Source organism: Cervus canadensis, chromosome 24 (genome assembly GCF_019320065.1).
Source record: "Cervus canadensis isolate Bull #8, Minnesota chromosome 24, ASM1932006v1, whole genome shotgun sequence".
Taxonomy (NCBI): Eukaryota; Metazoa; Chordata; class Mammalia; order Artiodactyla; family Cervidae; genus Cervus; species Cervus canadensis.
The window spans coordinates 30,246,878-30,264,673 of record NC_057409.1 but is presented as its reverse complement, the minus strand read 5'-3'; the positions used below and the strand labels follow the sequence as shown (position 1 = coordinate 30,264,673).

Here is a 17,796-nt window from a genome sequence, read left to right as displayed (position 1 = left end):
CAGGGGCAGGGAACAGGGGGTGGTTGGTGGAGAGGGGAAGCTTTAAAAAAAAAGATGGAAGTAAATATGACAACAGATATCAACCATTCCCAGCTATGGGTGGTAGACTGGCATTATTATGTCATTCTTAGTACTTACTGCATTTTTAAAATTTTCTTGTAAAAGAAACTCACTCCATCCACTCCTCACCCTCCTTGTCAAGCAGGGGCATCAGTAATTACAAGGTGCTCCGTGAACCCCAATGGCTGAAAGAGGGCTGCACCAGTGACATGGCCAACTTCAGCCCCACTCTCAGAGGGCAGTGTCACCAGAGACACCTGGAACCAGCAGGGGTGAGACTGACCACAGGCTCCTGGCGAGGTCTCTGCTGCATGAAAAACTGGGAAATGAATCCAGAAAAGCTTGAAGAGAACAGAAGAGGGCCACAGGGTCAAGGAGGGGAAGATGCAGGAATCGCCACTCAAGGGCCACTCACGCCCAATGAAGAGATGACTGTTCTGGCTTCTTGAGAAGCAGAGAGGTAGCAGCCTTAACCTAAAACGGGAGAGATCCAGCTTAGAAGCCACCCAAGAGTTTCACAGGAAGAACGAAAACAAGGGACAAACTGCAGGCGGAAAAAAATTACACATCTTCTGTAATGAAATTACACATCATCATTCAGGAGGAAGGACAATGCCCTCCAAGTGTCCAACAGCCACTTGACTGAGTGGATGACGCGCATTCCTGGGCCAAGCACCCTTGTAATTGGACTCAGCTTCCTGCACAGCCCTGGAGCCTGAGCGTGCTGGCACAAAGCCCTGGGTCCATGCTTTTCCTTCCTCCCCCAAAGGAGGGAGCTTCTTGAAGACAAAAACTTGGACCTAACTTCCACAGGGCTTTTTTTTGTTGTTGTTGTTTTTAAAAAAAAGTACTTATCACGAAAAGAGGGCAGGAAGAAAGACATATTGTGTGCTCCATTTTTTGGAAGAAAAAGGTTGTCCCTTCTTTCCTAAGACTGGAGATACCCTTCCTTCTGAGACTTCATCCACCAGAAAAGAGCCCCATTATTTCACGTCAAGATATTCCCAAGAGCCTTGGTCAAAAGGCTAAAAGAGCCACTTGCATGAGATTTAAATACATCTCTACTGACTTGATTTCTTCTTGGATAAGAATCAACTTTTTCTAATGCCTGTGTTGCTCCCCTCTACGATCCAAAAGCATGTGTCATTGGGGAGGGATAGATTGGGAGTTTGGGATTGACAAGTACACACTGCTATATTTAAAAACAGATAATCAACAAGCACCTACCGTATAGCACAGGGAACTCTTCTCAATACTCTACAGTAACCTAAATGGGAAAAAAAACTTGGAAAAGAACAGATACATATATATGTATAAGCAGGGCTTCCCCGGTGGCTCAGCGGTAAAGAATCTGCCTGCAATGGAGGAGACAAAGGAGACATGGGTTCAGTCCCTGGGTTGGGAAGATCCCCTGGAGGAGGGAATGGCAACCCACTCCAGTAATCTTGCCTGGAGAATCCCATGGACACAGGAGCCTGGCGGGATCCAGTCCGTAGGGTAGCAAAGAGTCAAACAAGACTAAAGCAACTGAGCATGCACACACATATGTACAACTGAATCATTTTGCAGTCCACCTGAAACTAACATGACATTGTTAATCAACTATACTCCAACATAAAATAAAAAATTTCAGAAAGCATGTGTTATAGGTGGTATGACTATATCTGCAGAGTCAGTCTCATAGCTTGTACACGTGTTTAATCAGTGTTTAAACATTAGGAAAACGTACTGTCTGAAAAACATCCCACCACTCTGGCCTAGAGCATCCTGTTTGTTATATTACTTCTTCTTCTCATCTTTCTGGCCTCTGCCTCACCATCTAAGCCCCAGAGCAACAAGAGTGGTTAGGAGAAAAGAAAGGCATGAGCAAACTGAAGCATGAGCTGGAGGAAGAAGCCACTTCCCTCAACTGGGACCCACATTCAAACAGCTGTCCCTACACTCAGCTCCGATGCCACCACACAGACCACCTCCCAGGGAGCCATAAACACTGGCTTCCACCCACTTCTCTCCTCCCACCCTCCCCTTCTGCCACCTCTTCTCCATCCCTGGGCCACTCCCAGATACCCCCGGGGCCTGACAAACTGAACCCAGGGGATGCAAAAAGAAAGTAAAAACCTGCGGAGATGTCCAGGATTGCCGGCCACACTCTCAAACCAGCACAAGAAGCGTCTTGAATATAAATAAGTATCTTTAAATAGGTCACCATGCTTTCTTTTCCTTCAACTAAAAGTTCACTAATTTTGTCTGATATAATCCTGCAGCACATCAATGGTCTTCCTTGGTTTAGAGGCAACAAAGGAACCGGAGATAACTAGCAGGGCCTCAGGTAAAAACCCTCCCTTCTGGGGAACAAAGGTGCCCTGGTGGAAACACAAGGTGGAACAATGGCACCAAAGACTGAGACTGCCCTCTGGAACATCATCCACCACGGACTCCATTCTGGACTTTCCAAAGCAAAGGGCAGCGGTCCAGATAAGCCACACCCTGTGGAAGTTAACTGTGCAGCTCAAACTGAGACCTGAACCCACGGTCTTTTAACTGAGATCACACACCTGGTCTCAGGACTTAATGAAGCTCAGGTTCTTGATGTCTCATCACAGAAAGAATTCAGTGAGAGACAAAGTGATGGGTAAGAAGCGGATTTATTTAGAGAGAAACACACTCCACAGACACAGTGTGGTCCACCTCTGAAGGCAAAAGCGGCCTTGAAATATGGCATGCTTAGTTTTATGGCCTGGTAATTTCTGGGGCTGGGCTTCCTTGGTGGCTCAGACGGTAAAGAATCCCCCTGCAATGGGGGAGACCTGGGTTCGATCCCTGGGTTGGGAAGATCCCCTGGAGAAGGGAATGGCTACTTCAGCATTCTTGCCTGGAGAATTCCACGGACAGAGGAGCCTGGCAGGCTACAGTCTGTGGGGTCACAAAAAGTCAGACAGCAACTTTCACTTTCTTCCAATGAGTGGGAGGATTATTCCAACTATAAGGGGAAGGGATGGGGATTTTCTAGGAACTGGGCCACTGCCCACTTTCTGGCCTTTAATGATTGGCCTCAGAACTATCATAGCACGGGTGGGTGTATCATTTAGCATGCTGATGTATTAAGATATACTGATGCTCAAGGTCTAATGGAAGCCAACTCATCCACCATCTTGGGCTTATTTGATTATAATCAGTTTCTGTCATGTCCTCGGGTTATGTCATTCTTTTAAAGTTTGTGCCCTTCCCTCCTTTCAGAAGCAGAAACACCTCCCTGAGATTCTCAAGTGCTTCTTCTGAGTTTCTAATCCTGTGCTAAGTAGTTTGTGTATAGAACTCCGTTTTATCATCAAGCAATCATGTGAGATTGATAATTTGTCTCCTCTCACACTTGACTAAGAAGCCACAGGATGTGGGGCCCATGGCACAAAATCACATAGCAACAGCAGAGCCAAAACCAAAGCCCAGGGGTTTACCTCCACAGCTCTTAACCAGCCAGAATGGCACTTGCTCACTGGCATCATGGAAGACTCTTGACAGAGACCGTGTAACCTCAAGGCTTGCTTTTTTCTTCCTTTCTTCCCCATCACTTTGTCCCTTCCCACCTCCACGGGACCCTTTCTTGTCTTCCCAGAGAAGGAAGCCATCAGTCATAAGTGGCCCCCTACCCAACCTCTAAAGCATTTAGGATCCAGTAAGCCAATCCCTCCTAAAGAACACTTGGCTGAGGTGGTAATCTGCCTGCAATGCAGGAGAGCCGGGTTCAATCCCTGGGTGGAGAAGATCCCCTGGAGAAGGGAATGGGAACCAACTAACATACATCCCTCCCCACCTTCCTTTATCTCGCCTGACACACCTCTTGCCATTGTTGCCATAGAAACCACCCAGTGTTATCAGGCAAATGCAAGGGCAGGGCCCAGGGAAATTGCCATTTTCATTTTATCATGGCCTCAGGCACTTTAGAAAGTAAGTCCTCCATCTACAGGCATCTTGGCACCTCTATCCAGAAGTCAAGACAATAGACCTAAAAGAAACTCCCTGGGGAGTTGCATAAAGAACATTTTTGAGAAGTTATGCCTTAATTACTACCTCCCAGGGAAAAGGAGCTTTTCCGAGCAGCAGTATATAATTCACTGCTTCTCTGCATGTGTGAGTCTGACGGGATGGAGCTCTGGAATGAGAAGCTGGAGCCCCAGACTCCATCCTGGTCTGTACTTGCCTTGGCTTTGGAACCTGAATGCAGCCTTGATTTCTTCACCTGTCAAGTGGGGAGAATCCTGAGGCTAAAACAGTTAGTGGCTGGGGTGGGGGGGGTGGGGGGCGGGGAACCTTACTGGCATTTAAGTAGCAGTGAACAAAGTCTAGAAACAAAAGCAATTTAATATGATTCTTTTGCCATTTACCCCGTGAGGTAGACCCTTCACTCCCTGCAGTCCTACAACTTGGGATCACTGCCACTGGAAAGCACCGATCTCCCCAACCCCTATCAGGAGGGAATCCCTGAGCCTTCCCCTGCTCCCCACCCTCCTCTCCCCAACTTACCAAGGCCTTCCTGGGCTCAGGGCCCCTCCTCTCAGGGCTTCCTCGCTCCCAGAGCTCAGTTCCTTGAATGAACACAGGCTGACACACCTATACCGTTCACTAATTAGAAACCTCCCCAGGCTCCGCTCGGGGCCAACTGAAGCAGAGCCTGTGGGCCAAGTCCCCAGCCCGGCAGCTGGAGGCCTGCCAGCCCCTGCCCCCCTTTCTCCCCAACCTTCACTCTTGCCCTGCCTCCCAACAGTCAGGAAGAGACGAGGGGCTGGCAGCCAGAAGGGGCCCCAAGGGCTGCCAAATGCCCCCCTCCCCCCTGCAAAAAAAAAAAAGCGGGGGGAAGGGGAAAGGAAACAATTCTTGACTACAGTCGACTCTGTATTTCTTTCCGGGGGAGCCGGCTTTCTGAGCAAGGTCTCCCTCTGCGTCCTGACTGACACCCAGGAGCAGAGCCAGCCCAGATCTTCCCTGGCTTTGTTAAGGATCAGGAGTGGCCCAGGAGGAGGGGGGAGGGGAGGGCTCAGGAGCCAAGATGGGGGAGGGGCAGACAGAGATGGTCCATTTTCCAATAGGGAAAAAAAAAAATGTCCTATGGCCCATGCACTCTATTCACAGTGGGGGTGAGGGTGAGGGAGGGGGCAGTTACTCTGGAATCTGAAAGCCAACACATTTCACTTCCCTAGACCCACCACCCCATCTGTACGGAGGGCGTATCCTCTCCCCCACCACCAACACCAAGGTGTCTAAGAAGACCCTCCACCCCAGATTCCCCGGGGCAAATTCTGTGCCTTGTCCCTACTGGCGTGGGTTTCACAAGTTATCTGTTGCCCCCTGAAGACTCAAGCACCCAGCTTTCTCTGCTTCCTGGGGTCTCAGCTCCATCAGAGGCTTGACACTGAGTCGCGGTCATGTCACCGGCCACACACGCCATTCAGAGGGTTTTCCGGGACCTCGGGTGGAATCGGACATTAGGAAGAACCCCAACGCCCAGAAAACAAGCCCCCACATCTGTTAAGGACGCTTCAGTCCCCACTCCACTCAGAAGTGAGGTCAATGCTGGAGAGAGCGGAGTAAGGAAACATCACTTTTTTGGACAGAACATCTGGTTTCTTTGCCAGGATCATGTTCAACATTCTGGCACCCGAGGCTCAGACAGGATGAACCTGAAAACCCATGTTCCTGGAGCGGGGAAATGGCGCCATGGGGTCTTCCCTGGCTGCGTGGACAACACAACAGCTCATCCTGCATACACCCAATGAACCAAGCGTGTTAGCACACGCTGCTTCTGATCCTCGTCTGCTGAAGCTGGGTCCTGGCAGGTGTCCTGTGGAGGCCATCCGTGGAGGACAGTGCTGCCCAGCCCCGAAACGTGGCCTCAAGGACTCCCCAGTCCTCTGAACGCCAGCAACTGGAGGGCTGGGTCCTAGAGTTCAGTTGGCAGATGAAGGCAGGACTCTGCTTCTGGGCACTGGGGTAAGTTCCTAATAATGTCTGACTGCACCCATCCCGTTTCTGAGCAGCACAAGTGTCCAGGGTCAAACTCTGGGGCCCCCTCTGCCCCCACAGCCACTCCACCCACATCCTGGACACTACAGTCTCATTAGAAAAGACCCTGATGCTGGGAAAGAATGAAGGCAGGAGGAGAAGGGAACAACAGAGGATGAGATGGTTGTATGGCATCACCAACTCAACAGACATGAGTTTGAGCAAACTCCGGGAGATGGTGATGGACAGGGAGGCCTGGCGTGCTGTAGTCCATGGAGTCACAGAGTTGGACACAACTGAGAGACTGAACAACAACAAGAGTGAAGCTGCCAGAGGAAGGAGGGTCAGCCCCAAACCGTGGTGCACAAGCCCTAAAGAGCACGCCTAACTCATCCATGGGCTTCCCTGATAGCTCAGTTGGGAAAGAATCTGCCTGCAATGCGGGAGACCTGGGTTCAATCCCTGGGTTGGGACGATCCCCTGGAGAAGAGAAAGGCTACCCACTCCAGCATTCTGGCCTGGAAAAATTCCATGGACTGTATAGTCCATGGGGTTGGAAACAGCTGGGCACGACTGAGCGATTTTCACTAACTCATCCATAAAACATCTAAGTCTTGGACCTCAGTCTTCTGTTTACTGTCAACTGGGTTTATGCCACAAAGAAAGCACAGTTTCATTACCTTTTCTCCCAACAGCCCCACTACAGTCTGTGAAAGTGGATCTGATGTGGATGCTTCCAATGTATAGACAGAGAGGTGGAAATCAAGTGAATCATTCCAAAAAGAAACTACACCCAAGTGCTTAGGCTTTATATGTACTCTTCATCTTTACACACTCGCATACACGTGTGCAGACATGACCCTATGCAGTTGATGCTATCAACTCTTCCTTTACAGATAAGGAAACGGAGGCTCAGAGAAAATATATCTCTTGCCTTGGGTGGCAAGTATGTGGCGGAAACTGGGGTTTGAACCAAAGCCACTTCATACCAGGATGAGGCCCCGCAACGCCAGGTACAACCTGCGGAGACAAGTGGCCTGCCTGACACAGCCAGTTTGACCTTTGTTTTAAAGGCTGGCTGACTAAGCATCAGAGAGGAGAAGTCGCTTGCCAAGATTAAGGCAGCTAAGAGAACCTACTATGTGCCAGGCATTCTGCATTATCATAGCTGATCTCACACACACCCCATTTGAGAAATACATAAGACAAGACTCACATCACTCAGGTTCTGAAAGACAGGCTTGCATTGGAACCCAGGTCATTCCACCAGCCAAGGCCAGGCTGCTTTCACCAACATTCCCTGCCCACCAGCTCCTCTCCAGAGGCCTGTGCTGGGGCCCTTCTGTCCCTCCTGGCTGCTGCACACTGGCCACTTCCATTTCTGAAATCCCCAAGCTCCAGGACTTGTGCCTCTCAAAAGAGTTGAGGGCATGCAAACTACTGAACAGTGGGCCAAGCATCACCTGCAAGTGGCAGGTGTCCAGGAACAAACCTTCTGGTTGATGGGGTCACAGGCTTTTGCTGCCAAAGGCCCCCATTCCCCTGCTTGGCCACGGAGGCAGAGGGATTCAGAAGAAAGGGAGCCAGGTTAGCTTCTCACCTCACTACTTACCTGCTAAGGGGACCCCTCCGCTGAGCCCCAGAGTCCACACCTGTGAAATGGAGGTAAAAGGCCTTCCTCGAAGGGTTGCTGTTAAGACAGGAGATGAAGCAGGCAAAGAAGTTGGTTGCGACCAGGACGAGGACAGATGGGAGCCTGCCTGCCATCTCAGCAAACTGGCCAGAGATCACAAGGAGAAGCAGAGGGGCTCTGAACATCTGCCAACCAGACCACCAGCGTCCTGGGGCATTAGAAGTATAAACTCACTGATCTGTGTCTTGGCTGTGGCAGAAGCAGCCTGAGCAGGAACCCCCTGGGAGGATAAGGCTTCCCCCCTCCAAGCCCCACCAAGCCCAGCTCCTGCAACGCCAGCTAACCGCCCTTCTCATTTAAGAGTCAGGTTTCATTCAAACATGCCAATCCCCAATTATCTATGTGGTCTCCATCTACTTCTGAATCTCTGAGGATGGCTGAGTCAATCTATTTCCCACATCATTTTTTTTCAAGCCATGTCCACCTGCTTAGCATCCAGCAAGGTGTTCTAGAGTCACAAGAGGAGAAGCATGGGAGAAGAGAATGGTTCACAGGCTGGAGAAGGCAGAGGTGGACAGAGAAAAGAAAGACTAAAACTAAATGCAGTTCCTGGATAAGCAGTCTCCTTAAAAACAATAATAATGATGACGAAACATTTTTTTTTCCCGTAGTTTTGTAGTATGTGAGGAGGACCAACAACAAAACCAAACGTGGGCCCAAGCCTGTTCATTTTCTGCTTCTCTCTCATTCGCTTTAGCACTTCCTGCCCTGCCCTCCCCTCCTGCCCAACGCCCCCCCAATCCTGCATTTCATTAAACCAAGAATTTTTGGAACTTGCTCATATCAAAACTTAGCAATTGTGTGTCCCATTTTCTATGGCTGCTGCTGCTAAGTCACTTCAGTCATGTCCGACTCTGTGCGACCCCATAGACAGCAGCCCACCAGGCTCCGCCATCCCTGGGATTCTTCAGGCAACACTGGAGTGGATTGCCATTTCCTTCTCCAATGCATGAAAGTGAAAAGTGAAAGTGAAGTCGCTCAGTCGTATCCGACTCTTTGCGACCCCATGGACTGCAGCCTACCAGGCTCCTCCATCCGTGGGATTTTCCAGGCAAGAGTACTGCAGTGGATCACCATTGCCTTCTCCATTTCCTATAGCAGAGAATAGCTAATCTGAGAAACGACTAGAAGCTAACCTGATCAATGGGCTAGAGAACAGAGATGCTCTCAAAGTCATCCTGTCTGACAGCTGATGACTCTAGCTGAGTAACAGCCGTTACTGTCAGAAACCCTGTAGGCATTTCTATAGGAATAATTTCCCCCAAAGAAACTGTGTACCTGAAAAGCTTATTTTAAAGCTGAGTGCTAAGGTAAGCTAACAGTGACAAAATCTAAGCCTCCCTTTTCCCTCTGCCTGCCGGGAAACTCAATGACCCAATCAGGTCAAGAACCACTGCATAGAAAGACACACATGTCCACCACAGACAAGTTCTTCTTTCCCCCTAGACTCCACCACCTATCCTAATTCAGAGGCTCCTTACCTCTGGTTTTTTTTCTCTAAGTTCTCTGACACTGTTATATGGGACTTTTTTTTCCCTCAAAGCTCACTTGAATACCTCATTAAAGGAATAGATGGGGTCATTGTTATTTAGTCACTCAGTCATATCCAACTCTTTGCAACCCCATGGACCGCAGCACACCAGGCTTCCCTGTCCTTCACCATCTCCCAGAATTTGCTCAAACTCACGTCCACTGAGTCAGTGATGCCATCCAACCATGGGTCATTATTTCTACACAAAGGGAACGAGCTCAGTGAACTCTAGGCAGGAGTGGAAGGTGAACAGGGAGCCTGCAGGCAAAGACTCCAACACTGCCTGCCTCTGGCCAGGCTGGTTCGGAACCTGGGGAGTCACGCCCTCCAGACCAGTCCTGCCTCCAAGGCCATAGCGCCGCCCGGAGCCACACCCAGCTTGATACTGTAGTCCAGGAACTATAAGTCTCAGGCCTCCCCAGAAGAACCCAGGAGCAGCAGCCCTCTAGTCCCCCATCTCCCCTTCCAACATACTCAGGCAGAGCGGCTTAGCAGAGCTAGTTCTGGGTGTTCCGTCCAGAAGGGGGTGGGGGTGAGGGGGCCGGAAGGTAGTGATGCTAGCAATCACTGACAGTGGGTCCCACTCATTCCCCGAGACTATTTTACGACTTTGAACTCAGTATGCAAATTTATGCAAGACAAGATGCAAAGCAGTGCTCCGAGCCAGAAGTCCCGTTGCTTTTCTCCCCCTTCTTTGAAGCTGCACTGAACCACTGTAAATCAGCCCTCGCCTCTGCCCCCCTTTATGCTGCCCCAGCAACTGCAGAGGCAAGCCTCCCCTGGCCCGCCCGCCGGCCCGCCTGCCCTGGGACTTTGAATGACTGCACATTTCTATAGCACCTTTATAAGTGCAGCGGGCCAGACGGCCACTTGGGCGGCTCCGCCCCTCAGCATAATCCCCGGCATTGTAAGCGGCGGGGAAGGAGGCTGGGGAGATGCTGGAGGGAGCCAGTCCGGCCCGGCCGAAGCCCTGAATTCTGAAAGGGCCCGGACCGGCCCAGGCCTCCTTCCTTTTCTTTCCCCAACATTTCTAGGTACTTCTGCACATTCCGCTACCGAACACACCCACACATTTCTTAGGTCCAGACTTCAAGCAGGTCTCAGGGTCCCCCTGCTATTTTTCTTCCAGGCCCACCTACTCCAACCCCCCTCCCAGCGCCGCCCCGCCTCGCCTCCGTGTGACTTCTGGGTTTCTTTGAAACCAGTGGGTCCCAGCCCATCACCACCATGGGATGCAGGCTCAGCAGCCGCTGGTGTGCCCAGCCCCACCCCCAGCATCCCAGCCGTCCCCAGGAAGCCAGCAGCACAGCCCCTGAGTCCTGGGAACAAAGACAAAAGAGCCAACAGCAAAGCCGGAACTGCTGGGGTTTGCTGCCTCGAAATAAGAAGGGTGTGTTTAAAATGCTCAAAAAGCAACCTGCTCACAGAGGAAGGCAGGCTGGGATGGGGAGGGGGGTGTTATTCTTCAGAGTGGGGGAGAAGAGATGGGTGATGGAGTGGAGGCAGTGGCGTTCAGTGCTAAAGTCTCATCTGGGCCACCCCACCCAACTCGGACCTCCGCATTCTTCATTCAGCATCCCAATCCCTGCCCCAGCCCAGGACCCTCTCCTGCACAGGAACCTCCAAACTCGCCCCTCTCTCTTCCCTGCACCCCCCCCCACCCCTCCCCACCCCTGCAAGCCCAGGCTTCTCCCAACAGTGTCCCCTTCCCCCCAGCCCTCCTCACACTGCAGACACCCTGCTCTTGACACTTCTTTCCAGGGCACCCACTCAGCTTCCACCCCACATTCCCCGCTCCCCCCCCCCACCCTGGTGTCCCCTCTTCCCAACGTGCAACACAAGAGAAAAATGCGGAAGGAGGCTGTCTGGCCATTGGGAGCAGGCAGAGGAGGCAGCTGGGGCTAGCTGGCGGAAAGGAGTCCCATAACCAGGCAGAAAATCCTGTGACATTCTTCCCGTGAACTCACCCCATTGTCCCCGAGTTCCCCTAACGACTCCAGGGAGGAGTGCACGGGGAGAATTCCCCACATCTGGTCCCTTCTGAAGAACCCTGACCTGCCTCGGGGGTTGGGAGGCAGGGGAGCTGGTTTTTCAGGCAGAAAGTGAGAACGAAGAACGGGAAAAAAAAAAAATACTAAAACGTTTAGGAAGGACGTGTACTATCGCACTTGGTTACAACAGTCAAAATCCAAAGGATTCTATGAACTTGGAGGCCTTTTGAACAAAAGTTCACCCTGCTGGGTTTAGTTTGTCAGAAAACCACAGTACCCCCACCCCCCCCCCCCCCGGTGGACCACGGTGGGGGGTGGGGGGGAGTGGACGCAGGGCTGGGGGGATGGGCGCCCGCAGTAAAAGGACTTTGCAGATTCTTTTCCCTGGCATTAGCGCTTTCTAAGAGAAGCTGGAAGGGTTAACCTCCAGGCAGGCTGGGGAGGGAGGCAAGCCCCAGCCAGAAGAAAGGGACTGAGGGGTTCCGCTGGAGGAAGCCCTAACTTGCTGTGCACTCAAGGTCAAAATGCGACCGTAAAAAATTTCAACTCTGACCCCTTCTTGTCTTCTCAAGAACAGACAAAAAACAATAGCAGGCTGAAGGAACGGGGTGGGGGGGGGGGCGATGGGGGGTGAGCAGGGGGAAGGGGGTCAACACTAAGACGGGAGCAAGAATTTTTCACTTTTTCTTTTCTTCCTTCCTTCTTTTTGTAAATGTCTCTAAGTTTGAGAAACTTGGTCAGACTCGCTTGCTTTTTAAACAACGGCAGCAAGCAGTGAACACATTTCACCACTGTCTCCAAGAGGAAAGAAAATAATTACAGCTTCCTCCAGACCACTGAAGCAGGAGGCTTTTGTAATTAAAAAAATAAAAAGAAAAAAACACACAACAACCAAAAAAACACGTGAGATATTTATAGTCTGGTTGTGTCCAAAAAAAAAAAAACTTGTTGGGGGGAAGGGGGCGGGGGCTTAGAGCTCCTTACAAAGAATCTCGGAGCCCCCATTCTATGGGACAGGAAGAGCTCCGTCAATTAGCATGGGACGGCGGGGGGCGACACCTCGCTCCGTTAAGGGTAGTTGCGTCCCGGCTGGGGCATCCTCCCGCCCGGACGCCCGGGGGCCCAGATGCTAAAATGAGCGGCAAGGCTGCCCGCGCCCCAGACTGCATGCAGCCGACGACCTGGCTTGAGTTACAGTGACTCAACGGTTGGGGTCTCCTTCTCGCCTCCCAAATGCTCCTCTTTTATCATTCCACCCAACACAAAAGCGAGCGCCTTCTTCGTCCTCTCTGTAAAATAGCAGCGTTCCTTTTTTTTTTTTTACTCCTCCTAGGCAGCCCACCCTACAAAAAGTATGCACAAGTCTTTTCTTCTCACCTCACAATCCCAGAAGGAAGGGACCTCAATGAGCCGCTGCCTTCTCCTAGCGCCCCCTTCTCACTAGAGGTCCCTGGTGTCACCGGTACCCGCCAGCCTCCGCCCCCGCACCCCCCACCCCTACCCCGGGCAGCGTCCTCCACCAGGACCTCTCCGGGAACCTTTGGCCGGCGACCACCAGCTCAAATGGTGCCCCAGATAAGCCTCAAGCTCCTACTCCCACCGATCTGACCAGCACCCTCCTCCCCAGCAAATCCCCCCTCCAAAACAGAAGTCGGGTACCTTCCAGTAGGGAAGCCTATGGTAACAGGGATGCCTTCTCTCTCCGTATTATTCCCCACCAAATTAGTAGCCGGGGATCTTCCGCCCTCTCCAGCTCCAGTTCCTCTCCCCGGGCCTGACTTTCGGGTCTTCCCCCCTCCCAACAACGCCCCCACCCCCACCCAGAGCCGGCCCAGGACCCTGCTCTTCCTCCGTTAAAACGGTCTCTGAGGTCCCGCCTTACACTCCTTCCCTCCAGAAGGGCCGCTAGCCGGGCTCCCCACCCCCCACCCCCGCCCTCTAAGTTTCTCCCAACTAGTTGTCCCAGCCCCGCGTTACCTGCAACCTGCTCGGGGCTGGCGCTATACTCGGCATCACCGTGCTTCTCGCAAGTGCCCTCGCCGTGGACCAGCGCCCGCAGGGGCAGCTCGGAGCCCGGGTTGGGATAGCAGCGCAGCCCCTGGCCGCAGCGCGGGGTGTACACGCCGCACCGCTCGCCCTCCAGCCGGGCGCACACGGAGCAGCAGCCGCAGCCCGGCTCGCGGACCAGCTCGCAGGGCACGCGGGCGTCGCCGGCCGGCTCGGCCGCGGCGCCGGGCGGGGGCTTGCAGGCGGCCAGGCTCTCGGGCGTGCAGGGCGGGCAGCGGAACAGCACCTCGGCGCGCGCCCCGCAGTCGCCGCCGCCCGCGCCCAGCAGCAGCAGCAGCAGCAGCGGCGGCAGCAGCAGCGGCAGCGCGGGGCCGCCCAGTCTCGGCTGCATGTCGGCGGCGGTGAGCGCGACGGCGGCGAGCGAGCGGGCAGGTGGCACGGCCCTGCGAGCGCGGGAGCCGCCTCCTCCGCTTCTTTCTCCACCCCCGCCGCCGCAGCCGGGTCCTAAAGGGCCCTGCTTCTCCCCGCCCCCTTGCCTTCTCCCCTCCCCCTTTTGGAGACCACCCCCTTCCCCCGACACTCCCGCGCGCGGGCCTCTGCGTGCGCGCACGCCCACTCGCCCACCCCCACCTCCTCGCCTGCAGCGTGGGTCCCCTACACCCTCTGGCCTCCGTCCCTTCACGCACTTCCACCCCGGGCTCCCTGACTCCAGGAAGATGAGAATAACTTGGGGGTTTGGGTTAAGATCGGCGCGGGAGAGGGCAGGAGTGGGTGCTTTTGTCTCCTGTTTTCGGTTCAATTCGGAAGGACTTCGTTTGTGCGCTTCCCATGTGGCCGGCGCTGGGCTCACTGCTGGAGGGAATGCAGAGGACGTCAGGCATGACCTTCAAGTAGATTTCAGTCTACTCCCAGCAGTTCCCTCCATCCTCGGGTTTTCCCCCACTGCTGACGTGCCGTTTGGGACAGTGACTTCGGAGTCGGGAGGCTGTTCACGTCCTCTAGATCAGCCTACCCCCGAACTGCCCCTCTTAGGGACTATTGCAGTTTCCCAACCCTGCAGGCATCTGGTAACGTGTAAGTACCTGAAATACAATTTCTGGACACTAAGAAATCTCCCCTCTTCCGGGCTTACTCAGCTCCACACCCCCTCCCTCCGCAGAGAATCCCTTGGGGACCTGCCCCACCGCACCCACTGCAGATCACCCTGGACAAGCAGGACAGAACACCCTGCTTCAGGGGTCTTAGGTCAGAGCCGTGTTCCAGGTGTGGGAGAATGCCCTGCAGTAAGGTCATTTAGAGCTCACTCCATTAAATGCAGGTGGACAAGAATGGCCTCCCTTCATTGTTCAGCTTGATTTACTGACTCATCCATCCAAGCTGTCCCCAACTCACAGAAATTCCAGACTGGACCCCACAGTCCAGTCTTGAATTATCACGCATCTCTTGTGACCCTAACAAAGATTCTTTTCAGATTCTCTTGGAAGGGATAGGATCATTGAACTGCCTCCAGCCTGGGTCTGATTTCTCAATACTTCCATGCCACCCTTCCACGTGGCCACCTGGCCTTGAAAGTCCGCGCCATGCCCCAGGAAGGCAAGTGCCTGATCTTAAGGAACCAACAATGTTACGAGGGTGAGTTTAGTGAGATGAACAAATAACTGGTTGTCAGAGGCTTTGAGGAGGAGAAATGTTTAAATGGCAAGGTGATGGGGATTGCAGGGGTGGATCAGAATTTAAATTGAAGCTTGGAATTCTACCAGGGGACATACAGACATAGCAAGGGCGTCCTGAGCAGAGGGACCAGCTAAAGCAAAGACCTGAAAATAGGAAAGCAAGGATGGAGAAAGGCTTGGAGGCAGGGGGAGGACTGGCAGGAAATCCAGTTGACTTGGGTGGAGGGTTGGCTTCATATAATGGGCAGGGAGGTGCAGCGTCCGTGTTTGGGCAGAGGAGTGAAATAGAACTGGACTTCTGGAAATCACAGAGCTGTATCTAGTGCAGACCTGATGGAACTAAGAAGAGACAGGCATGGGAAGCTGCTGGTCACCCTTCCCTTCGGTGACCCTAGCATCCTGTGCCAACCTGGTAACATTTGTTTCTATTGGTCTCATCCGCTAGAGTCTGAACATCTTCAGAGTAGACACACTCTGGCATGATGCTGTCCAATAAAAATCTATTGCAAACCACAAACGTGAACCACATGTGCAATTTTCAATTTTCTAGTAGTCATGCTAAAATATAGTAAAAAGAAATAAATGAAACCCATTTTAGTATATACTTTATTTAGTTTCTTCAAAATATCATTTCAAGGTGTAGTCTATATTAAAAGTTATTAGAGATTTAACACTCCTTTTTTCATACTAAATCCTCAAACTCTGAGGTGTATCTTATGCGTATGTGTCTGTGTGTGCTCAGTTGTGTCCGACTCTTGGCAACCCAAGACTGTAGGCTTGGGCTACAGCTACAAGGACTGTAGCCTGCCAGGCGCCCCTGTCCATGGGATTTCCCAGGCAAGAATACTGGAGTGGATTGCCATTCCCTTCTCCGGGGGATCTTCTTGGTCGAGGGATCGAATCCACATCTCTTGCATTGCAGGCAGATTTGTTACCACTAAGCCACCTGGGAAGTGCCAATTTTCTGCTTATAGCACATTTCAATTTGAACTAGCCTTGTAGGCACCTTGTAGGCACTCAATAAATGTGCTGAATGAATGAAAAGTATGGTCTCTGGAAATACTCCTCTCAGGGCCCTGATAATCAGTTGCCATTGCAGTGCCCAGTAGCTAGAGACGAAAGGTAAGGCTCAATCATGAGGCTGTTGAGAGGATAGTTGAGGCATTCATTCATTCATTCAGCTCTTCACTTATCTTTTGAGACGCATTCTTCTTCCATCTCCTTTAAAGTTCTTGATCTCTTAGCCAAGAACCACGGAGATGAGCGGGCAAAGTAAGACTAATTTGACACATGCCAAGTGCTCAATGAAAATTTTCTTTCTGATGAGTCTGAAGATCCTCCACCAATTCTCTTTGTTCCCTGATTAAGAGTAATCCTCCTCCCTCTGTATGCACATTCGGTCGCTACCAGCAGCCCCATCTTTTTTAAGTCCTTTCCTAACCACCCTGAAGTCTACAGTCCTACTCCAGAAAGTCCACCTTCTGCTGAGGCTTCAATCACAGAACATCCTCAGTGGACTAAAGTCTCAAGAAGAGGAGCAAGGGCTTGACCAAGACCCCGTGCAGGTTACTAGCTGGCCTGGGACTCCTCCGTTTTGTTCATCACTGCAGTCCCAGGGCCTAGAACAGCGCCTGGTACACACAGACTGGATAAATCCTGAGTGAACTCAGGTACTCAGCTCCTAGCCCGCTAGAGCATATCTGTCTTTACATTTCTCATGAGTTCCTCTGTGATGTCCTTAGGCCTGTCCTGAGAGCCTGTCTGTGCTGAGGATGAGGCAGTGAGGACTCCTTGAGAGAAGGAGACAGGCTGCAACTGGTTTACTCCCCCTAATCCCTGCCTTTTTTCCATTTGAAAAGTGCTTCACAAACCCCACCCTCACAGGGTTTACCGTAACTAAGTACCACCTGTACTATTATTTACATAATATTTTCTTAATGAAAGTCAATCCCCCTTTTTTTTTTCCTTTTTTACTTAAAGCTTTTTTTAATGCAACTTTATATCACTACCATAAATGGAAGAGCAGTATTGATGGATGGCCATATATAGATAGCAACCATAAAAATAAACACAACAAAAACAAAACAATGTTACTCAGTTCAAGTTGCTTACCTCTTGCTTGCTGCAGCCTCTGAGGCTGGCATACTCCTCTGGTTAACAAAAGATGAGCCAAGTCTAAAGAGCAGTAGTAAAGGCAAGCCTGACCCAAGCTGAAATTTTTCTCCATTAAGTCATCAGAAGGAGAGGAATATTTTTTAAAACATTTTATTGAAATGTAACATACATGCAAAAAAGTACATGTATCATAAACTCGAGGACTGTTTGAGGAATCCCATATAACCTGATGAAGAAAGATCATTAACAGCAACAGAAGACCCCTGCCTGCTGCCTTCTGGTGTTACGTCCCCACCAAGGGAAACCATTATCCTGACCTCTACTAGTGTGGATGAGTTTTGCCCATTTTTACATTTCATATAAATGAAACCGTACAACATGTAGTCTTTTTGTCTCTGACTTCCCCTGCTCAGCCCTACACTCGTGAGATCTGTCCATAATCTTGCGTGTAGTTGTTCGTCCCGTCTCCTCTTAGGCACACATTTCCGTGGCCTCCCTACCTGGATGTGAAATTTCTGGATCGTGACGTGTACCGATGCTCAGCTCTCAGAGATCTAGCCAGAAAGTCATGCCAAATAAATGTATGAATCTATCCTCCTATCAACAGTTTTATAAGGGTTCCACTTTCTCCCCATCCTTACCAACACTTGGCATTTTCCGTCATTTCTCAATGTATCCATTCTGGTAATACGTAGTTGTATCTAATTATGGTTTTATTTTGGAGTTCCC

General features: G+C 51.5%; 1 protein-coding gene across 1 annotated transcript in view; it reads right to left on the bottom strand.

Moving 5' to 3' along the window:
- Positions 1 to 13,784, bottom strand: part of IGFBP2 (insulin like growth factor binding protein 2) — a 29,091-nt gene extending 15,307 nt beyond the window's left edge. The window contains exon 1 of the mRNA XM_043445735.1: positions 13,250 to 13,784. Within this exon, the coding sequence (XP_043301670.1) occupies positions 13,250 to 13,670 (421 nt within the window). The 5' untranslated portion in view covers positions 13,671 to 13,784. The remainder of the gene's footprint in view (positions 1 to 13,249) is intronic.
- Between the last annotated feature and the right edge of the window lie 4,012 nt (positions 13,785 to 17,796).